Source organism: Zeugodacus cucurbitae, chromosome 4 (genome assembly GCF_028554725.1).
Source record: "Zeugodacus cucurbitae isolate PBARC_wt_2022May chromosome 4, idZeuCucr1.2, whole genome shotgun sequence".
NCBI classification, from domain to species: Eukaryota; Metazoa; Arthropoda; class Insecta; order Diptera; family Tephritidae; genus Zeugodacus; species Zeugodacus cucurbitae.
In genome coordinates this window covers 70,795,466-70,819,393 of record NC_071669.1, presented here as the reverse complement: position 1 = coordinate 70,819,393, position 23,928 = coordinate 70,795,466, and the positions used below count along the sequence as shown (strand labels likewise).

Below are 23,928 nucleotides of genomic sequence, written 5' to 3'. Positions count from 1 at the left end.
TCAAACACTCTAATTGTTGAGAGTACAGGTCTTAATTAAGAGTTTGGCCGTATGATAGCAACTCATAGTAGATGATTTCATTCCAATCCCACCAAACAAATGGCAAAACCTAGCTGATCCTCAATCCTGGCTTGTACACCGTTTACGTTGGCTCACCGTGATTCGACCACTACCATTTTACTTGACATTGTTGCTATTATACACTTTTCAACACCAGTATCCATCGGCTTCAGAAATGTATAGATTTTGTTACGGTTCCTCGACTATTGGGAGGTGGTTATTCGGTCCATGAATGTCAGTCGGGGTTCTTCATGCTGAAGCTCTACTATTTAGCCAGAACGAACTAGATGAGTAAAATACAGGGTTTAGCCGGTTATAGCCGAATCGAAGAGAGTGCGCCACTATTCTCTTTCCTTCGCAGTTCGGCGCCAGTTGGAGAATCCAAGTGTAACCAGGTCGCTCTCCACCTGGTCCCTCCAACGGAGTGGAGACCTTCCCCCTCCTCGGCTTCCTCCGGCGGGTACTGTATCGAACACTTTCAGAGCTGGAGTATTTTCGTCCATTCGGACAACATGACCTAGCCAGCGTAGCCGCTGTCTTTTTATTCGCTGAACTATGTCAATGTCGACGTATACCTCGTACAGCTCATCGTTCCATCGTCTGCGGTATTCGCTGCCAATGTTCTGAGGACCATACATCTTGCGCAAAATTTTCCTCTCCTCCTAGTGTCGTCTCATCTGATGTTGACATCGTCCAAGCTTCTGCACCATAAAGCAGGACGGGAATGATAAGCGACTTGTAGAGTTTGATTTTGGTTCGTCGAGAGAGGACTTTACTGTTCAATTGCCTACTCAGTCCAAAGTAGCACCTGTTGGCAAGAGTGATTCTGCGCTGGATTTCGAGGCTGACATTGTTGGTGTTGTTGATACTGGTTCCCAGGTATACGAAATTATCTACGACTTCGAAGTTATGACTGTCAACAGTGACGTGGGAGCCCAGACGCGAATGCGCCGACTGTTTGCTTGATGACAAGAGATATTTCGTCTTGTCCTCATTCACCTCCAGACCCATTCGCTTCGCCTCCTTATCCATGCGGGAAAAAGCAGAACGAAGCTAAAGCTTAAAGCTTATTAACTCTAATCAAATAACGCAATTTGATAATCCAATCTGCAGTGGCAAGGAGTGGTTTAGTCCTACTTGAAAACCTTAATGTCAGAAAAAACTCTAACTATATATGTACTGCCATATAAGAAGTGGAGTCATGAACATTTGTCACCTGACACCAGTTTGACAATTTTACAGATATGTATTTAGGTATATTGGAGATTTTTCCAACAATTTGCATAAAGAGATAAGTTAAATATGTACGTTGTTATTTACAATATATGGAGCAAGTGAAAGGAAAGACGATGTGGCATCTGTGGTATGTCGTGGTCAAGTATATTTATCGCGCTAAATGTGAATGCAAATATGTTCGGGTTTCTTGAATATAATTGACAAAAAATATAAAAAAAAAAACAAATATATGTAAGTAAATACATATATACAGATGTGTATATGTAAATGTGAGTATATTTCGCCTAGAAACAGATCTCGTAACACACGTCGCGTCGCAGCCGACTGCTGATACACATATTAAGAAATTGTCTAAAGAAAAATGAGTTTTTCGTTTGAATACGAACTGAATATCGATTTCATTTGCTTATACATTTTGGACGTTAATTGAATATTGAAACACGTTTTATAATTCACCGCTGCCGCCCCAGTTGACCAATGCGATCAGCTCCTTTAGATTAAAAACGCATATGCTACGTAACGTAACGTAACGCATAGGCATACATACATACAACGAAACTCACACATATACATACATATGTACACGCATATGTCCACGCATGTTATGTGTGTATGTGCGTGTGTATTGCATAGTTAGCACCCCAGAGCTTAAGCTCATGCGGTCATGCAAATACGACAGATTTATACAACAATTTTTCGCCGTCAAACATTTCGGCGTTACCTACTACGACAAATGACGATATGACGACGGCACTGTATGCGGGCTTCGCCTGGGAGCGCAGTTCAGTGTCCTGCAATGCGTTGTTTTGCAATTTGATTGAATTTTAATTTCTGCATTCGACTCGAAATAAACTAAAATAAGTGCGTGTGTAACCTAAATTTGAACAAGTTTAGTTCAGTTCGGTTCAATTCAGTTCAGTACATTTCGACTCAAATGCGATTTACATGCCATTTGGCTTATTGCTGCTGCTGGTCTGGCTTTAGCACGCAGTCTAACATGCCTTGGCGTGGTTTAGTTGACAAAGGCACGCATACGCGCCTGCGCCTGCGCCTTCGACAGTGCGCCTGCGCCATAGGAGAAAAACTGCATCTCTCATTATGTAAGACTATGAACTGCCTGCGGTACCGTACTTTATAGCTACATGCATTCACACACGCACACATCCAAACTGAGCGCAGACAAATGCGCGTGTAAAAAGCAGACCAACGCCAAATTACATATTCATATCGATTTGCATGACGAAATTTCGGATTAGTTTAATGTTTTTTGTTCATTGAAATTTATAGCAGTAAATTCGTAACGCTAACACACTTTCGCACATATCCAATAAAAAGCAGGCGTGAATTTGTGCCTATCGGCGTATGCGTGTGTGTGTGTAATTAAGCCATGAGATCATAAGTTCATATGTACGTAGATTTATTTGAGGCAATATTTAAACTTGCATATATAAATTTTATTATCCCAAAGCGATAACACACAACAGCTTCAGTATAAGTGAAAATATTCCAGCTTTCGCACTTAAATAAATTGCCTGGCTTTAGGTAAATTTCAATTAACACATAATGACAAGACAAACTACAACAAATACGAACATTTTTATACAACTCGCCCAGACTGCATAGGAATAAATAACAGCTTGCAGTTGACAACCGGAGTGTAGATGATATGCGACTAAGAACATTACAAGAGTTGGACGGAGACACTGACAATTTCATATTACAGTATCGCATTTTGGCCGTTGGCATGTTTTTGGAAAATAAGTACAGCTGCTGCAGATTTCTTCACTAAGAATCTGTTCTACTATGACGTCATTCGAAACTAATTTGATCTCCAGTACTTATGAGTATATATTAAGTATATATATACAAGGGGTGTTCAAAAAATAACGGTAATTTTCGTTTCTCGCAACAAAAGTTGCTAAGAGAGTAATATAGTTTTATTCACATAACGGTTGTTTGTAAGACATAAAACTGAACGAGTTAGATATAGGGTTATGTATATCAAAATAATCAGGGTGACGAGACGAGTCAAAATCCGAACGTCCGTCCGTCCGTGCAACGGATAACTTGAGTAAAAATTGAGATATCTTCATGAAACTTGGAACACATGTTCCTTGGGACCGTGAGAGGGTTTTCGAAAATGGGCAAAATCGAACCACTGCCACGCCCACAAAATGGCGAAAACCGAAAACACATAAAGTGTCATAACTAAGCCATAAATAAAGTTATAAAAGTAAAATTTGGAACAAAGGGTCGCACTAGGAAGGGGCATATTTGTAATGTAATTTTTTTGGGAAGTGGGCGTAAAACCAAGAACCCCAAAAAAATGGAAAATGGGCGTGGCATCGCCCACTTATGGGTCAAAAACCATATCTCAGGAACTACTCGACAGATTTCAATGAAATTCGGTATATAATATTTTCTTGGCAACCTGATGACACGTGTGGAAAATGGATGAAATCTTCCCATGTAACTCAATTTTGAACTCCATCTTATTCCTTCACTTTATAATATATACATAAGGAACCAATAAAGATAGCGAAAAAAACGTTACACAAATACTGTATATGATCTGTGGCATCACTTGTGAAAAAATTGTCGAAATTGGACTATAACTTTTCAAAGCCCCGAATATCGAATATGAAGAATTCAGTGCCCCATGGTAATTTTTCACCGAAAATTACGGTAAATCTCTCAGGTATCTTAATTTAATTTAGAGGAAATATTTTTCTTCTAATAGTGTAACTTCCCCTAGCTCTCATATACCTAATTATAGGATTTTCAAATTGGGTCAAATTGTTTGTTATCTTAATAAAAATATATCAATAAATTGCGAGAATATAAAATGTTCGGTTGCACCCGAACTTAGTCTTTCTTACTTGTTTTTATATTTCTTGATTTGTCTACATTAAAGCTGTCGCCTGAAAAATAGTCTCCATTCGGTATCTTGCACGTAATGCCAACGCTTCTTCCATTTGTCGGAAACATTTCTCAAACACGATTTTGGGGATAGCCTTTAAGTTTTTCAGCATTTTCCTGAATGTTTGTAAAACCACGGTTCTTTACGGTTCTCATCATTTTATAAATTTCCCGATTGTTTGAGAAGTTGCTTGGTAAATTAAGTGGCAGCAATATCAGGACAATACCAATGCCACGAGTATCAGAGCGAGTAGTCGGTTTCCAAAACCTTCTACAAGTGAAATTCGGTGAAATGAAGCAATGAAGATACAACCGTATGAAAGAAATAAGATCAACTGTTTTTCCTCTTTTCTTCATATATAAATAAATAAATAAAAAAATAGTTTATATTTTATTTGACAACTGGATGTTTAAGTTAAGTTAAGTAAGCTGTTAAGATTTATTTCAAGACGGATACTGACTAAATTTATGCTAACCTCTGTAAATGAAGACTTGGCATCTTTTCGCATGCCAACATATATTTAATGCAACTTTATTATGCATAATTTGTGTTATTGACAATTTTCTAATTAGCTTTGTACGCTCCTAGAAATTATTAAAGAACACATGTAGTCGAATGCACACATATGTATGTACAAACAACCGCAGACTTGTATAAGAGAAGTGCATATATAGAGATATTATGTATATTACAGTATATGTACATACTGGTACATGTTCATAATGTGCCCCAGTAAGTCAGTATTGGTGAAGGTGGGGCATGCGAAAAGCTGAAACTTGCCACCAAAACCAACAATATTAGATAAAAATAATAAAAAGCTACGCAACTTAACGCACCCGTATCGGCGCAGCAGCTACGCATGCTCGGTTGCCGAAAATCGTGCACTCGTTATTTTCATACATACATACATACATACATATAAACATACCTGTCTACGCAGAGAACATAAACCAAAGTGTAGCAAACGGCAACGCCAATAAACAAACTAAAAGCTGCAAAGTGCATTGCGTCGGCGCAACCAATAGTAATAGACATAGACGCACCAAATTGTACTTGCTGTTGTTTGTTTTGTACGAAAAGCGTTTTGGCGCATGCTTCGCCTTTTTGCGAATTCATAATTTTGATTCATGCCACTATGTGAGTGCATAGCCGTGTGTGTGTGAGTGTGCGCACAATCTCGCACTGGTTGTCACAGCCTTTTTGGATGTGTAGCCAATTTTTGTTGCCACTGTCGCAGCCATCACCGCCGCTGTCGCCGCTGCTACAGCCTCCGCTGCGGCCGCCGCCGATGCTGTGAGCGTTTGTGGTCCACATTGACCGTATATAAACGACAATAGGGCCTAGCTAGCTGGTAGTGTTTCGCGACGCTTCAGTTCGTTGGAGCTCAAATCATACCGTTAACGCCCATTAAAAGGATACGCGCGCACGTGATTGAATCAAACAACTCCATATAATTGGATATGTGTGTAGATGTATAAAGGATTAAACTAAGTGATCTAGTGTCAGTGTCTGTCCAATGCGATAAGGACCTTATTAATATGTAGTGAAATCGAAGACTCTAAAAAATATATAGAATATTAAAAAGTTTCTTATTAAGAAAATATCAAGAGAACAAGGCATGAAGGTGAGTGGGCTCATGAAAAAAATATGAACTATGAAGTTGTGATTTATAGCCATAAATGGAAGTGTAAATTCCATACATTTCTATGCAATTACGAACAATCGATCAACTGAATCCAATTAATTGAAACTGAAGGATATGCGATGTTCTAATTTAGCTAGGAACCATTTATAGAGCGTGATCAAAACTGTGTCAGAAAATTATTGAATTTAATATTTAAAATTTTTGTGCAGTTTACACTCTAATTTAAATTCTTAAATAATATCATTTACATATACTCTGTGGACATATTGCAACATAAAAAAGATAGCCATAAATCGGCTTGCTGTCATATTTACATCAATTAATTTCACATAACCTAATTCAAAAATATTAGAAATTAATAAAATCCTTTTTTGTTGGTACTCCAACATCTCGGTAGAGCTCCCGTTGGCAGTATTAAATTATGAAGTCAAATCTGAGATCCACAGAAAATATTGCCTTTTGAGGTTTTTTAAATTTGCCACTAAGAGAGATAAGCCAAATTTTATTCCAAAGCATATGCAGCTCTGCAATCCTAATTAGATTTGAATTAGAGAATATAAAACAGATTATTCTTTAACTGCCGTTAAAATTATTCTACATTTCTGTCTCTTGAAAAGGACCCTCATATATTTTTTACGACAACACATTAAGAAGAGGAAATTCGGTTAAATATCGACCAAGGGTGTAGTAATTTTAAATAACAATTGAAGGAAACACAACCCCTCAGGCGTTCTGCTGGTACAAGGAGTTCTCCAGAAAGAAATAGAAGCTCAAAAAAAATACAGAAGTGCAAGAAACCTAAGCCACGGGGTTGATCGGAATATTTTATATCCGAGAGATTTATTTTAAAAGGACCTCACTACCCCATACATCATATTATGTTATTGCCACTAAACTAAATCTATAATTTCGTTAATCTATATATTCGTTAATTCAAAAGACCGACGAAAATCTGTCAATTAAGTGTATCGAAATAAAAAGTATAAAATCATCCAAAAGGTCGAAAACCTCTATATAGAGTATATGGAACCATTAAAAATAGGTTGGACTGATTCCATTTACTTTTGACGTGCAACTGAATTATGCTCGAGGAAATATTTCCAACTAGCGTAAAATCCATGCTAGAATAAATCATTATACTCAGTATATGAGGTCTGAGGTAATTCAATGATCGAGTTCATCTATTTCCGGCAGCATATTTCATTTAATTGTGTTAATATATCCTATTTATGGGGCTAAGGAAAGTATTGAAACGTTTTTTAATATTTTTGTGTCTTTCATATCTATCAAATTAGGCGATTGAATTATGTGCACAAAATTTGGTTCAAATTGCATTCTTAGTTGCACTTATAGAAGGTCTAAAAATATTCTTTGCACGCATGTATCATGATATGACCATTAAATCTATTCGAGGTACGGGATCACACCCACTATTCAAACATTTTTGAACCTCAAATGTCCCCTACTATCGAGATTGAAGCTTGTGTATCTTAACGGCATTTTGCGAGCGTGGTAATTGCCCGCTTTCGACCATCGGCAATACGAAGTATTCCTTAGCACTTCGTATGTCAATATCATGTATTTTATCAAGATATCTTTGTTTTTACTCAAGTTGCCTCTTGTACGAACAGACAGACAGACATACGAAAATTTATGATATTTTTGAGCCATTCAATATCATGCTAAATTTCCCTTTTAGTAGGTTAGGTTAGGTTCAATGGCTGTTCCCCACCAGAGGAAACCCACTTATACTATTAAGGACAGTCCTTTTAATAACTCAGACGAATTCATATACATAGTTTATATTTGTATTTTGGATAACGCAGAAGTACGCACAAACACAATGAAATTTTTTTTTTTGTTTACAATTTCAGATACCATTAGCATTATTGTGCCTTTGTAGCACAGTATGGGCTAGCACACAACCAATCTCCATTCCAGACTGCATACTAGCTGCGTCAGGCGGTTATGCTTATCCACCGCCAAAAGTACAGCTTTCAGTGACTCCAGCTAGAACTGCATATAAATTGTCGAGTCAGTCAGATGGCGGCTACGGTCTCAACGTTGATACGGTAAAATCATCCCAATCATATTACGAAAGTGAAGTTGGTGAAAAACTGCTCCAAATATCCACAAATGCTGCAACGAATGAGGGTGGTATTACATATGCAGATCAACCACTCAAAACGCCGAGTATTTTACAACCACAACTTGCTATTTCCAAAACCGTTCTTCTACCGCCAAAGGTGGAAAGAACTTCGAATGCATACTTACCGCCGCCAGTCGCTAATGTCGAGTCAAAACTAGCATTTACTTCACCGGGTCTATTAAAATCATATCCCGCAATACCCAATATAAATTTACAAAGTTTACCAAGGCCAACTTTCTCAAAAGGTGCTCAATATGAGTCATCCGGCTACTCTTACTATCAATCCAGCCCAACGATTTCGAAAACGACCGCATATGTTAATCCACTACAAGCATATGCACCCGCAATATCATACAGCGCTCCATACACACAAAAGTTAGGAAATACCTTATCCTCGGTGTCATTAACGAAATTGGAGGGTAATTTATTGGCCGATAGAGCGCCCACTCCACTTGGCTCTTATTCGTATGCACCGAATCTAGCAAGCACATATATTTCAAGCGCTCCTGCTTCACAGTACACAGGATATGGGTCGGGTCTGAAATCAGGAGGATATCAATCCCAATATCTGACATCCAGTGCAGGTTTCTCAAAGTACGGAACGAGTGGCGGCTATTCGCATCAACAGGTCTCACAGCCAGTGCAATCTACATCCTATGTAACTGGAATAGGCGCACCAACTATTGCACAATATCCCACCGCTGGTGCTACTCTAAGTGTTGGCAGCAGTATTGCCTCAAGACCTCTACAATCTGTTGGCTATATTAGTCCTGGTGTACAGAAGGTGGCCTCTATAGCAACACCATTAGTAACGCCGGCAGTGACTCCGGTAGGTTACGCAACCCCATCCATTTCATCTATTCATGCGGGATCTCAATCTGTAAAATATTCTGCTGGCGGTGCCGTTTCGCATCAGTATGTCTCGAAGCCAGTACAGACTGTAAGTTATCCTGCTGCATCAGTAGCTAAAATCGCGCCTGTTAACATTCCGGTTCTTAGTAAAGTTGAAACTTATGCCACGCCCGCTATTACGCAATATTCCTCTGGCTTGGGAGTTTCTAAATATGGCAGCTATGCAGCACCCACCATTACGCAGTATACTTCGGGTCAAGGAATTTCCAGCGGCGCTATTTCCCATCAACAAGTCGTTAGACCGGCGCAAACATTGACATATCGTGCACCGGCAACACCCAAAATTGCTGTCATTAAACCGATTTTACAACCAGCTCTACCAGCAATTCCTACGGGTGCTCAATCTATCAAATATGGAGGCAGTGGTGCGGTTTCCCATCAATACGTGTCGAAACCCTTAAATATTGTAAATTACGCCACATCACCAGTGGCTAAGGTGTCACCCGTTGCTGTTCCAGCCATTGCAGTCCCCACTCTCACTCAATATCCAACCGGTCAAGGGTTATCTAAATCTATAAGTTATGCAACTCCAGCTGTGACATCTATTAGCGGTGGCAATTATGCTTCCTATGGCGCATCTGGTGCTATATCGCACCAGCACGTTTCTAAGCCTATACAATCAGTGACTTATTCAGCGCCTTCTATAACTAAAATCGCAGCACCAGCACCAGTAGTAACACCTGCTTTGACGCAATACACTTCGGGCTCTGGATTAACTTCAATTCATGCAGGTACGCAGTCGGTCAAATACGATAGTGGAGGTGCCATTTCGCATCAGTATGTATCCAAACCATTGCAAGCAGTGAGCTATGCAACTGCTCCGATTGCAAAAGTACCTACCCTCGCAATTCCAACAGTAGCTAAAGTGGCCACTTACGCGACTCCGGCAGTTACGCAATATTCATCCGGACATGGCATATCAAGCGGAGCAATTTCGCATCAGTACGTTTCGAAACCCATCCAACCTTTAACCTATTCAGCTCCGGTTACTGGGAAGGTTGCTGCTGTGACAGCATCTGTTACCCCTATTGTAACCCAATATCCTTCAGGCTCTGGCCTATCATCGATACATTCCGGATTGCAGTCTATTAAATATGGAAGCAGTGGTTCGATTTCCCAGCATGGTACCTACGCTACGGTTCCAGCCGCTTCCGCCATTTACTCAGGTGGAGCTGTATCACAGCAGCATGTGTCGACACCCTTGACATATGCAGCTCCCGCAATAACTAAAGTTGCTAGCGTTACACCTATTGCATCGCCGGCTCTCACCCAATACACTTTGGGCTCAGGATTAAGTTCTATACAGTCGGGATCACAGTCAGTGAAATATGCTAGTGGTGGTGCAGTATCACATCAGTATGTATCCAAGCCTGTACAAACTGTAAGTTATGCTTCCGCACCTGTAGCAAAAGTAGCCACAGTCGCTGCTCCTGCCATTGCTATTCCCGCTATTTCAAAAGTGGGCGTTTACGCTGCACCTACGGTCACACAATATTCTTCAGGCCTCGGAATCTCAAGTGGAGCTATTTCTCATCAGCATGTTTCCAAGCCTTTGCAGCCGCTGACTTATGCGGCCCCTGCCATAACGAAAGTCGCCGCCGTCGCACCTGTTTTAACGCCGGCTCTCACCCAATACACTTCGGGCTCAGGATTAAGTTCTATACAGTCGGGATCACAGTCAGTGAAATATGCTAGTGCTGGTGCAGTATCTCATCAGTATGTATCCAAGCCTGTACAAACTGTAAGTTATGCTTCCGCACCTGTAGCCAAAGTAGCCACAGTCGCTGCTCCTGCCATTGCTGTTCCCGCTATTTCAAAGGTAGGAGTCTACGCTACACCAGCGGTCACCACTCAATATTCTTCAGGTCTTGGAATCTCAAGTGGAGCTATTTCACATCAACATGTTTCCAAGCCCTTACAACCGCTGCCTTATGCGACCCCTGTAATATCTAAAGTCGCCGCAGTGGCACCTGTTGTAACGCCTGCTCTCACCCAATACACTTCAGGCTCAGGATTAAGTGCTATACATTCTGGATCACAGTCAGTGAAATATGCTGGTGGTGGCGCAGTGTCACACCAGTATGTATCGAATCCGATAGCCAAAGTAGCAGCAGTTGCTGTGCCCTCCGTTGCTAAGGTGGGTGTCTACGCTGCACCTACAATTACACAATATTCTTCCGGACTGGGAATTTCAAAAGGTGGCTACAACTACGCTACAGCTCCGGCTGCTGCAACCATACAATTTGCAAATCCGTCTATTAAATCGATTCAGGCGGGTTCGCAATCTATCAACTATGCTAGTGGAGGCGCTATTTCACACCAACAAGTTTCAAAGCCCGCACAATCGCTCCTCTTCGCTACACAAGCTGCAACGCTGACAACCCCCGCTAAAGGTTATCTAGCGCCTGCACTGGGTATAGCAAAATCGTCAACATATCCAGCTCCCGGCTTAACCTCTATCCAGTCAAGCACTGGTTATGCACAATATGGTTCCAGTGGCTCAGTTTCACACCAATATGTCTCCAGGAAACCCGTACTACAATCTGGGTCTAGCGTCACGATAAGCAACTTAAACGCCGCACCAGCCGCCGCGACTGTGGTAACTAGTCCTGCGATAGCAAAAGTTGCAACATATGCCGCACCAGCCTTATCATCATCGATTCATACAAGTACTGGCCTAGGTGGATTATCCACAAGCGGTGCGATATCGCATCAATACTCCGGTGTATCCTCTAAATCAGGTATAGCTGCATATTCAGCACTAACTTCACCGGGCAGTATAGGTTTGGGTAAATACATATCCAATGGCGCGATCCTTCAACAGCAGTCAATTCCAATCGCAACCGGTTTGGCAAATTCACTTTCTGGCAAATCTAGCTACAGTTATTCCGCTTCAGCACCGCTTATATCAAGTAATAAAATAAACTGTATTTGATTATCCTGACGATTATCCTTGCTTATATTTGTTTAACCGGTGACCGTGACCTAAATATGAAAACCTCAAACCTAACCTACCACCTGTAGTCCTTTATGATCCTACTAATTTATTTAATAAGTCCTATTTGATAAATAAAAGGGTAATGCATATGATAATCTTTGTAATATTTCCAAACATAATCCAAATGCTTTATTATTTATCCAAATAACTCTGAGGGATGTGAACCACATTTTCGAGTTTCTTTCAAGTATTTGTAGCTGTGCTTTTTATACATTTTACAATCTATAGTATACCCTGCAAAATAACCGTTCCCGCGTATGACCAAGCTTATTATTGATCAGCTTTCGGATTGCTTGAGATTGTGCATTCAACCAATTTAAACTATATACGATAATTGCTACGCAGTGCTTTTTTTTGACAATTTCGGTCTATATCACATAGCCGAAAATGAATACCTTAAAGTATTTATAAAACAAAGTTGCATTTTTTAAACTGAAGATTTTAGCTATTTTAAAACTGTGAAGTTAAAATTATAAGACGACTTAGATAATATAGGTCCTGCGAGCTCCTTGACCTCACCTCCTTATTTATAAAACTACTTTTTTGGAACAATCAACGGCTGAGTTCAGAATGTGTTTCAAGAGTACAATCTGTGAAACAAGGCGAAATGGTTTTCAAATAGTTTTCGGAATATTTTCATAATCCATCGTGCCAACGATAGCTATATGTATATAGGGTTTTAGAGTTAAGAAATATAGTATAAATAATGAGTATTTCTATTCACCAGCTGGCTATTCCACCGCTCCCTTAGCGCACGGTTCATATTACGGAGCGATCGCTTTAGGACACACCGGTCTGTCACCGATTTTGAAACTAGGTGGTTCGGGACAAACTGCTTTGCATGGGCTCGGTGGCAATTTGGGTATTTCAACGTTAAAATTGGACACCCAACCAGCTTTACCACTCTTGAGGGGCCAAGGTGAATTACTTAATGGCTATGCGCATGGAATCGGAGGCATTGGACCGTTAGGCGGCGGACTCTACAGATATGCACCAGCAGTGTCACCTTTGCTGACGCAGAGCGCAAGTCCTACTGCGTATTTAAGAGCTCAACCTAGACTCAAAATACAGCCAGCTGTTATTAAAACGATTCCAGAAAAACACTACGAACATTATGTATGTAAAATTTATATATTTTTTTAATTTGTAATGTTGTTTAAAACTTTTCTGAAAAAAAAATTTTCAGAGTGATAATGCCAGATACGCCTTTGAATATGGTGTAAACGATCCTTATACTGGCGATATAAAACATCAAAAGGAGGAGCGCGATGGTGATGTTGTAAAAGGTGAATACTCTCTGGTGGAACCCGATGGTAATGTTCGCACAGTCAAATACTATGCCGATTGGGAGACTGGATTCCATGCTGAAGTCATTAATAGTCGAGATTCCGGAAAATTAGTCACAAAACGGAGTTCACCGAAATCGTGAATAATTGTTAAGATAAATGAATGAAATTTTAGTTAAATACACTCATCATCACTTGTATCATCTTTTACGTATTTGTAGTTAGTTTAAAGGAGATATGAAAGGACTTTACAGCGCATATCATTTACATATTCATAACTTATGTATGTATGTACATATAGTATATAAAACCAGATATTTATCGCCATATTTTTTCTTCGTGTCTTGTTATGTAATCCCATAAACCCACACAAATAAAATCGAGACATCTTACATTTGGTCCAAGACTGTATGGCATAACTTGGCACCATTTTTTTTGGATTTTTTGTGTACTTAAAAAACAAATGAGGAATCGAAAATGTCTTCCATTAAAGAGTTTCTATATTAGTTATGCATCATCCCAGCAATTATAGATCTACTCTAATGTTACATATGTATGTAAATATTTTAAAATAATTATTTTTATACCGACGAATCGTGACATTTCACAAATAAATCAAGACCTCCCATTTTTCAGCTGATAAAGAACGTTGTAAATAATAAAATAAATACGTATAAGTGTATAATGGAATGTTTTTTCTTATATCGATTATTTTTATATTCTTATGCCGAGTGAAAATTAAAAAAAAAATACATTTTGCGAAATTTCATTATAAAATCGTTTCCAATTATGTGGCCGCTGTTGTACATACATATACAGCTTTAATACATGGTCGGTCAAGCTTTTCTAACTTATGAGTTATGATTTGAAGTTACACACCCACGCATCTACATCTGTCTTAATTATATTAGAAAGGACAGGAAATCGCGAATTTGAACTGTTAAATAATTTACAAAAATATTCTTTGTTTAACATAGAAGTAGCCGAAGGAAACAAGCTATTTCGACGAGGTTCCGTTCACAAGACGCTCGGTCTACGTAACCGGGACGAACTCGAATTTGTATTCGAATAAGGACTGTAAAATTGGCTTCATTCCTAAATTTTTTTTTTTTTGGAAATTTGCCGCTACAAGATCAACGCGGTCGGACCACAGGAAAATCTCTGCATCCAGGAAATGTTAGCGTCTAGTTCGGGCAAGTATTTTAATTTACTAAAAACTATAAGTTGCTTACAGAGAAAAAGAAAAGCAACTGTTTTAGCAATTTCAGAAAGGAAGTGAAGTTTACTTATTTAACCAAAACAAGTAAGTGTAAAAAGTAACAATGACTACAAATTAGAAGAGTGTTATTAGACAAGCGACCTTATGAGCGACATACTAAGAAGAATGTGTTGAGAATGAGGAATCTCGCGCCCCTAATCTGAATTTTATAATTAAACCAAAAACATTGAATTATAAAAAGTTGAAACACCCTGTTTCCGGCTTGAGTAATTATACATGTATGCTCGCATTTACATTTGCTCAATAACAACGTTTCGCCAAACTTGTGTTCCTTATTAAATACACTCACTTTGTTAGCATATACCACTACTGCGAGAAGAGATACAGAAGCATACATACCTGGAAGTTCACTTAGTCAAATGTCTATATAAAATATTACAGTTTTTCCCGAGTTATTCTAGTGATTTCTATTTATTATGTATTTACCATCTTTTGCAAAATAAGAAACCTTTCTTAAATAACTACTTAATGAGTCTTAGCAGCCAAACGCTTGTCGCGTTCCTCAGCAATGCTCAATTTCACACCCTTGCCCTTGGGCAGAGAAATGTAGGGTTTGTTGCCCTTGCCAATGATGAAAACATTTGTCAATCTGGTGGCAAACACATGTCCTTGCGAGTCCTTTACGTGAACGATATCGAAGGAACCAGGATGTCTCTCGCGGTTAACAACGGTACCGACACGACCCAAATTTCTACCTCCAGTGATCATGCAGAGGTTTCCTGTAATATCAACAACACATGAATTAATGCGTTTGTGTTTGACATAGACCATGTTATTTACCTGAGTCGAACTTGATGTAGTCGGTGATTTTACCGGTGGCAATGTCTACTTGCACAGTATCGTTAGCCTTGATAAGAGGATCGGGGTAACGGATGGTACGGCCGTCGTGTGTAACCACGAATGGTACACCTTTGGCACCGAGCTGTGTCTTCCTGACCTTGCACAATTTGTACTGTGAGGATAAGAAAATAGCAATTATTTCGTATTTACTTTACAATAATTTTTCTTCTTAATTGATAATTTTTTTGAAAAGTTTGTAATTGCACGTAAATGTTACCAAAGTATCACAAAAATCAAGACATTCGGTGACCGTCGTAACAAAAATTGCTTTTGGCTTTCTTTTGAACCACATATATGTGTGGAATCATAATTATGTGGTCTTCGATCAAGCCAATTTTGTTGAAACTCATTAAAGCATAGAGCTTGACACATACCTTGGCCTCCTCGGCTGAAATACGGTGAATGGTGAAACGGCCCTTAACGTCGTACACCAAACGGAAGAATTCACCAGTTTTTTCAATGGTGATGACATCTGTAATAAAAGAAAAGTCAATGTAATCATATTTGATATTTTATTCTAATGAATATGATGTATGCATTACCCATGAAACCAGCTGGGTATGTGGGGTCGGTACGGACTTTGCCATCGACCTTAATCAGACGCTGCATAACAATCTTGGTCACCTCAGCACCATTCAGCGCATACTTTAGACGATTTCTCAAGAAAATCATCAGGGGCAATGACTCCCGCAATTTGTGTGGGCCACTGGAGGGACGAGGAGCAAAGACTCCTCCCAATTTGTCCAACATCCATGCCTTGGGTGCTGCTAAACGCTTCAAATGCTTCTTGGGACCTCGCGCCTGTAATCAAAACACACTGATACATTGTCACATCTCACTATCCTTTGCAATACAAGGATTAGCTAGTTAGCCAGCCGTGAACTTCACTACCAAAGCACCAATAGTTTGCCATTTCACACAACTACCAAACAACAAATAGCGACAACAAACTATTGATTATCTTCACGAACGCGTCAATTAAACCGTGAAATATTAACGTATACATCGAAGCTGGATATTCAGCAACACTTTGTGAATTATTCAATAAATTCTTAAATAAAAAACGTACGATGGCAGTGAATTTCCCCGGCAACTTTTACACCACCTACCATCTTGTCAAAATACGTGAAAAGGAAAGGAAGACGGCAACGCAGCCGGATGTTAATCGACTTTTTGACAGTTCGCTTTGTTGTGATTGCGCCATGACAGTTCAGTGGAACGGAGAGTATTTTCTCCACTAACGGCGACGCCTGGCTGTCGAGTTTCCCACAGGGTGCCATGAATTAACTATTATTTTATTATATTTATTTATACTATATTTAATTAGTTTTCTTTGTTGAAATATATATTTAATAACTTAATTATTCTGCCATTATGAATATTTTACAGCTACTTGCATTCTGTTAAATGATAATTCAAGTATAACTATTAAACCATGATATTTTGTTCTTTGCGTCTTTACACCCTTGAAAATCTTACATTTACAAAATATACAAAATAATAAATTTATATATATCAATGTATTGCCAATAAAAGAGTAATTGATGCGGAATTTAAAATTAATATCTATTGACTCGGTCAAAAATAAAGAAAATCCTAAAAAAATATAAAAATTAGTAATTAAATGAAACTGGTGTTTGTAACATTTTGCTATAACACAATAGATGGCGCTCCAAGGTTTGTTGGTTTAAGTTGAAATTGTTATATATTAATCTTATCAGAAACTTTTATTTGTCATAAATACAAATTAATTTTACCTTTCGATTTAACTTTGGATAATGATCTTATGAAATATGTTTCCTTATTATTTCAATTGTCAGTATTGCTTAATCTTGGAATGTTAGTACAGTTTGCTGTACCAGTTTAGTGGTAACCAATAAGTTCTCATCTGAAGAAAAAACGTTTTCAGGAGTTGATGTAGCTACATATATACCAAAACCGAATTCAAGTCTCGAGTCGAGTCTTTAGTCCAAGTTGCTAAAATATCTATTAATTACCGCTGTAGGTATACGATATTAAAGATATTGTGGCTAGCAATATCCCTCACACCCGGTCAATCTAATGAATAATTAAAATTTTCATAAATTATTTATTGCAATTAGTATCTGATTTGCCCGCCCGCCCCATTCATTAAGGTAAATATATAAACGTGTTTCCGTAGTAGTTATGTTTATTTGTTTGTTTCTTTGAGTTGACAAACGTGAATGCATAATATAATATATATCTACTTAAATAATAGAACCTAAACTTCAAATCAATCAATTAAATGTTGACAACTCTCAACAGAATGTTGAATCTTGTATTTAGCAATTAAATATTGTTGTTGTAATGTTATGCTGTTTCTGCTCAGCAAGGATACTCAAATACATGTGTTTCAACTGCTCATTCTGTAGCTATATTAAAGTAGGCATGTATTTATGTATTTATGTTACAACTTTCTTAGCATGCGATGATAAATATATTTTGGAAACAAATTTCTAGATGTTTCATGCAGATATGAATTGCTTTGAAAATTAGAACATATTAAGGAGGGGGGAGGGAGTCTCGAAAAGTCCTACTAATTACTTTAAGTATTAATAATTGTGTGGGTTATAAACTAAATTATTTTGTGGAGTACATAAAAAATTGAATCAGGCAAAATGATAAAATGTGGCGCATACACATTATCCAGTCGTTTGCACATGTCTGTCTTCCATTGTTAATTCAGGTTGTTACTTTTTACTCATTCTTCTTCATTGATTTTAAAGCCCGTTCGCGCAGTTGTTTTTCTAAATCTTCATTTACTCCTCCTAGAAGTAAAGACGCCGATGTTGACTTGCCGGTACGTTCACGAACTTCCTCTTCCTCGTCACTGCTTGACGAGCTGTCAGCCTTTTTGTTCTTCTTCTTGTGTTTTTTGTGTTTCTTACTCTTCTTGCCGTGTTTTTTATGCTTCTTATGCTTTTTCTTTTTTGACAATGCCTCAGCTTCGGAGTCCGAAGAGCTATCATCGTCTGAATTACGTTTTGATGTTTTCTTTGCCTTCTTTCGTTTTTTCTTTGAGACTTGTTCATCATCCGAATCGGATGATTCACGCTTGGATTTCTTTAATCCAGTCACAGAAGCTGCGCGTTTGCGCGAAGCCAGTTGTTTCGATTTCGATCCAGCTAATTTACTTTCTGACTGTTCCTTATCGGAATCATCGCTGGAATTGGATGAATCATTATCCCTTGGAACGTGTTTCTCGACCAATATTTTTTTATGCCCCTTTGAACTACTTTGTACAGTTATTTCTGGTACATCGTTTTGGTATTTGCCTTTACCACGGCTACTTTGCACCTCAACTGCATTTCGCTCTTCACGGTTTTCTTCCGTGTGTACATTCTTTTCTTTGCGTCCAGTCTTGCCGCTTGAAGATAATTCTACCGCTGCCTGGCCTTTGCCTGGTCCTTTAGAATTCGACTTTTTCTTAGCTTGTTCGTCATCGCTATCATCGTCAGACTCGTCTTCACTTGTTACTGACTTTCGTCTTTTCGATTTGGTGCGCAATTCAGAATTCTTCATTTTCGACGCTTTTGTCTTGTCAATTGTGTTACGCTCCTCCTCGTCTTCACTGTCATCACTATCTCCGGAACTATCTGAAGAGGAGGAATAACTTTCTTTACGACTCTTTTGTGGTTTCTTCTCTTGTGATTTCTTTAGCGCATTCTTCTGAAGCTTTTCACGTTCATGGGGCTTTAAAAATGGCGACGGGGTGCGAGACAAACTCGAACTGTATCGGTCACGTAATTTCTCGTTGCGTGAAATTGGAGCAGTGGCAGCTGCAGCGGATACAGCCAACGCTTGCTTCTTTACTTGGTGAGATTCAGTTTGAACTGCTTCTCCTTTTGCTTTGCGATTTTCACCACGTTCTTCTTTGGACAAGTCAATGGTTTTGACTGAGGGACCTGCATATTCAACAGACGAACGTCGTCCTGAAAATATATTTAATTTAGATTAATATGAGTTCTTTTTTTTTTGAATTGCCATAATTACCTGAACTTTCACGAGCTCTGGGCATTTTTTCCGAAGACTGGCTAGAATCCCGACCGCTTCTTTCGCGGGAACGTCTAAGACTTCTTGAACGGTTTCCGTTGTTTTTAATTGGACTAGTTTGTTTAGTTGTGCTGGGCTGACGTTTGGCCGCTTCTTTAGCAGGTTCATCGTCTAACTCCCAATTCGAACTTTCTGATGAGGCTCTAGCTTTTGGCTTTTGAACATTGCGGTTATTTTGATCCCAGCGACCGAAATTGTTTCCACCACCTCGGTCGCGAGAATTGTCGCGCATTGGGGAGGATGGTCGGCGATCACGTGGTCCTGGACTAAATCTTCGTTCTCTTGACCGTCTTTGGTACTGCATATTTTGGGGTGGAGAGAATCGCCGTTGTGGTGAAAACTTACGGAATTGATTTTGCATCGGTGACATACGGCGATCGCGCTCACGTTCACGTGAGTATCTGCGCTGAGGCGAGAAGCGACGGTCAAAGCGTCCACCAGGACCAGGACCAGCTCCACCACCTCCTCCGCCACCACGACCTCTACTGGGACTGCGGCGCCAGAAGTTCATACGACCGCGATTATTTCCTCCACCGCGTCCACGAAAGTGCATCATTGGGGAGCGGCGCCGATTAAAACTGTAAATATTAAAAAAATCCAATTAATAATGATATTTCAATCGAAAATGGATATATTGACAAGCCAAATATACATATTTTCATATCTGAATATTACTTACCGTCGGGGAGAACGGGAACGACGCATAGGAGAACGAGATCGATTGCGTGATCTAGAACGATTACGTGATTTTGAACGACGACGAGATCGAGAACGTTGATTGCGTCCGCCACCGGCAACACCACCACCACCACCCCCATCATTTCGAGGACTTCGATTATGCGGCGAAAATCGTCTGCCAGGCATGTCTCCTCGTCTGCCTCTATTGTCCGCCATCATTCTTCTTCCACCATCTCGCTCTCGATCGCGATCACGTTCTCTATCCATGGAGCTCGCCGAAGAATCGCGATTATGGCGATAGTGTCGCTTCTTTTGTACACTGTTCTTGTTACGTCGTATTTCAAAGTCCTCTTTACGTTCAGGCGATGGCGAAAGACTGGTGTTTCGTGAGCTAGATCGACGTACGCCTTTTTTATTTACACGTTCAGAAGCTCTTGACGAACGGGATGACGATCTTGAACGCGAGCGTGAAGAAACAGCAGCTCTTGCTGATCTTTTACTAGCGGATCTGTTCAAATTATAAATTACAATTAATTAGCTTTGACACAGGTAGAGGTAGAAGGTTTATATAAAAAATCGAATTTACATTGAATTAGGCTATGTAAGTTTAGAACATGACCCTTAAGGCTCATTTCCTATTCACATCTACATAATATACTTACTTTTTAACATTATTTATAAATTGTTATATTTTGCAAAATTGTTTTCCCTTATCATTGGAAATAAAAGAACAATTTATGTATATATATGAAAGGTTCAAATGACCAGGTGTATCCCAAAAATGTTTGTTGTCAAAACGTATTTTATACACATGAAGTTCAGGATATACCAAACCATTTTGTGTTTCTGTATCAATGTAAAACTAAAAACATAGTAACAATAAAATATGTTTCTAATAGTTTTCAAATAAATATGGGTAATTACTCGAATAACAAAGATTTTGTATATATTACCTTGAACGAGAACGGCCCTTAGATGATTTGCGTGCGGTGACCCTTTTGGCACCATCTGATACGCGAGAGCTTTCACTATGGTTCGGGGATGGGGTACGTTTTCTTGCGTCGCGCTTTTTAGCGGACCCACCGTCTTCATGACCGTTGACGGGGGTGTGTGGGTTTGAGTGTCGCGAGTTGGAACGCTTTCGATAGGGAGATGAAGTTGCGTTTTTGGAATTTTTTGCTGCCGCTGGGGATGGCTTTCGTTTTACCGGTGATTTTGAACGTGATCTGGATCTCGATCGTCTATCTTTTGAACGACGACTTTTTGATTTCGGACTTTGACGTTTTTGCGGCGAATTAGAACGTGATACCTGACGTTTCTTGCTTGGCGGCCGTCTAACACTACGATCCCTTGAACGACTACGAGTGCTACGACGACGACGGCGATCGCCGCCAGATGATCTTCGTCTTGGTGAACGAGACGGTCGTCTTCTATCACGTGGTGAATTGCGACGTCTCTGAGGTGACGAATTGCGTTCACGAGATGATTTTCGCGTCACTGATCTATCCCTGGAGCGTTTTCGTGGTGATCGATTGCGTATTTTCGATGCTGCCGCTTCGGCTGCTGCAGATCTAGCACTCGCATTCGGTGACCTGGAACGATCGCGCAGTATAGCTGCAGCTGCAGCTGCTGCCGCAGCATTCATAACGGCTGAATTACCCCCCTCAAATTGCTTGCTTTGGGAAACATTACCTAAATTAGTTTCTTCAGCCGAATTCGATCTAGATTTAGCTGATAATTGTGACCTAACCTGCTCGATCGCGCTCAAAGTACTTGGTGGTAACTGCTGCTCACGTTGACTCATTTCATCACGTTGCCCATCATTGGAGCGATCTCTTCCGGTGCGTCTGTCACGATCGCGATCCCGATCGCGTTCATTATCCCTATCACGATCTCTGTCCCTATCCCTATCACGTGATCGCGAACGATCATTTTGACGCTGTTGCTCTTCCCTCTTAATTATCTCATCTTTCTTTTGTTGAATGAACTCGGCAGGGATTCCACTTTCGCTTTCTTGTGCTGATAGTAATAAAGACCATAATTCACCCATAAATTGTCGTGCATTTTTCCCATTTAAAAATCCTGTCATATTTATTTGCATTTTCTTTGGGCAAGGGAATTTTTCTTCCTCCAACTGATTGTAAACAAATTCAACGACGACATCGTCTTCGATGTGTAAGATATCCGTAATTTTTTTGCTGATCCATGGTCGCAACACATCTAGCTTCACCTTTGACATATCCACACGTTTATTTAAACAATCGCCGAACTTCATTTGCTTCATTAACTTCTTCTCCTTGTCGCTGAAGCGAGTGTCCTGCTGTTGAGTGGTGCCCTGGAAATATTCATTGTTACCAAATAAGTTAATTATAAAATGGACAAAGCGAACATACATTTTTACTATAGATCCATTTAAAATTTTCGCTAAATTTATTATTTTAAGATTACTTTATTGGCTTAAGATTACTTTAATAAATTATTAAGAAGTAACAGAATTATGGAAAACGTTCTCATAACATTAAAGCCTACCTATCCGGATTTTTCGGCATTGTTTTCTGCTGATACAAAAATAACCAAACTATTAAATTTAACCCACATTAAAAAATTCCAAAATCGTTGTAAACAAATATCGCGAGTCCGCTTAGCATTTACTATTGAATAATTTGAATTCACATATCAATGTCTAAACATGCATTTGAACACATAACCTAATTTCTACAAATGTTTATAGTTCTCACATATTCTTTAATATTGGGGAATTACATTTCTGGATATATTTAAGTACTTTTTTTTAATATTATTATATTTATATATTTTCAATACAAAATGACAACAAACCCCTGAAACGCTTCTTGTTTGTTAACATAAGTTCTTTTATATTTTCAATGTTTCAATTTTTTAAATATGAAATAGATAAAATACTAGGTGACAAAAAAACAATTTTCTAGAAATAGTCTATATTAAATTAATTTATGTAGAAAAGGTGATGTAATGTTGATTTGCCATACCATTATCTATTAACAAGTAATCACTACTTACCGTGAACATCATTTTGAAGCAGTTCTTCCAACAGTTGCGGGTGTCTTATAATTTTTCTTAAATGTCCACAAATAAGCACCTTCACGTCATGACAATTTTTCAATACCTTCCTTTAATGGATTTGGTTCACTTATTGCAGTTAGATACCTTGTTCTTAATTACTCTCAATTAGTTGTTTCTGCCTCACGGAAATAGTTGCGCCCGGCAACTGGGGCTTCAGATACGCACACGGCGGCAAGCGTAAAATTCAGCGTTTGAACAGAAAAAAACAGGAGGCGGGGTAAGTAACCACATTCGTTATTTTAGCACACAATCTAACCTCAAACGCTACAAACTCAATATAATAAACTTATTTAATATATTTTCACCGCGTTTATTCTAAAACTCCACATATTTTTACTCTATTATATCAGCAATAAAAGTTTTTCGCACATTAAAAAATTTTCAATGCGGCCTGCTGCACTGCAAAATGGAGACGACGCAACGAAAAATTCAACGAAATTAGAGTTGCCAAGTTCATCAAGGAAAACTAACACAAAAGTAATTACAAAACAGAGCATTCACAATAGACAATGACTAAAAATAAATCCAGTGTTAAATAAATTCAAATAATAAAGTTCTTTTTTAATAAAATTACTATTCATTTTTTGAAATACGTTTAAAATAATGCAGTACAGTTTTTTAATAGTGTTTAATTGTGTATGCGTTTTATAAATAATGCAAAATTAAAAAGAAATCTTTTGAAAGCCCCAAGCTTCCCTGTTTTTTTTTTGTCAATCAATCGTTCTGAGGAACGTCATACAATAAGATAC

The 23,928-nt window shown here is 38.9% G+C and overlaps 3 protein-coding genes and 1 non-coding gene across 5 annotated transcripts; 1 reads left to right on the top strand and 3 right to left on the bottom strand.

Annotated features, from left to right (window-relative positions):
* Positions 1 to 5,559: 5,559 nt before the first annotated feature.
* On the top strand, positions 5,560 to 13,591 carry LOC105214942 (uncharacterized). 2 transcript variants are annotated; one of them, XM_054229027.1, is made up of 4 exons: positions 5,560 to 5,840; positions 7,736 to 11,663; positions 12,648 to 13,036; positions 13,107 to 13,591. In XM_054229027.1, the coding sequence occupies exons 1-4, from the start codon at positions 5,835 to 5,837 to the stop codon at positions 13,347 to 13,349; spliced, it is 4,566 nt and encodes a 1,521-aa protein (XP_054085002.1). In that variant the 5' UTR covers positions 5,560 to 5,834; the 3' UTR covers positions 13,350 to 13,591. The 2 variants fall into 2 exon arrangements, with proteins under 2 accessions (XP_054085002.1, XP_054085001.1); XM_054229026.1 differs by having other exon boundaries at positions 7,736 to 11,834.
* Positions 13,592 to 14,866: 1,275 nt separating this feature from the next.
* Positions 14,867 to 16,613, bottom strand: LOC105212850 (40S ribosomal protein S4). The gene is made up of 5 exons (XM_011185171.3): positions 16,435 to 16,613; positions 15,868 to 16,126; positions 15,700 to 15,797; positions 15,266 to 15,437; positions 14,867 to 15,204 (listed from the first exon to the last, which is right to left on the bottom strand). The coding sequence occupies exons 1-5, from the start codon at positions 16,603 to 16,605 to the stop codon at positions 14,951 to 14,953; spliced, it is 954 nt and encodes a 317-aa protein (XP_011183473.2). The 5' UTR covers positions 16,606 to 16,613; the 3' UTR covers positions 14,867 to 14,950.
* On the bottom strand, positions 15,518 to 15,662 carry LOC114804324 (small nucleolar RNA psi28S-3327). The gene has a single exon (XR_003752542.2). It is a non-coding gene; the product is annotated as a small nucleolar RNA psi28S-3327 (small nucleolar RNA).
* An 864-nt stretch (positions 16,614 to 17,477) lies between the features above and the next one.
* LOC105212857 (serine/arginine repetitive matrix protein 1) lies at positions 17,478 to 23,613 on the bottom strand. The gene is made up of 5 exons (XM_011185182.3): positions 23,117 to 23,613; positions 21,031 to 22,412; positions 20,079 to 20,585; positions 19,340 to 19,977; positions 17,478 to 19,278 (listed from the first exon to the last, which is right to left on the bottom strand). Exons 1-5 carry the CDS (start codon positions 23,126 to 23,128, stop codon positions 18,044 to 18,046), a joined length of 3,774 nt encoding a protein of 1,257 aa, XP_011183484.2. The 5' UTR covers positions 23,129 to 23,613; the 3' UTR covers positions 17,478 to 18,043.
* Positions 23,614 to 23,928: the final 315 nt, after the last annotated feature.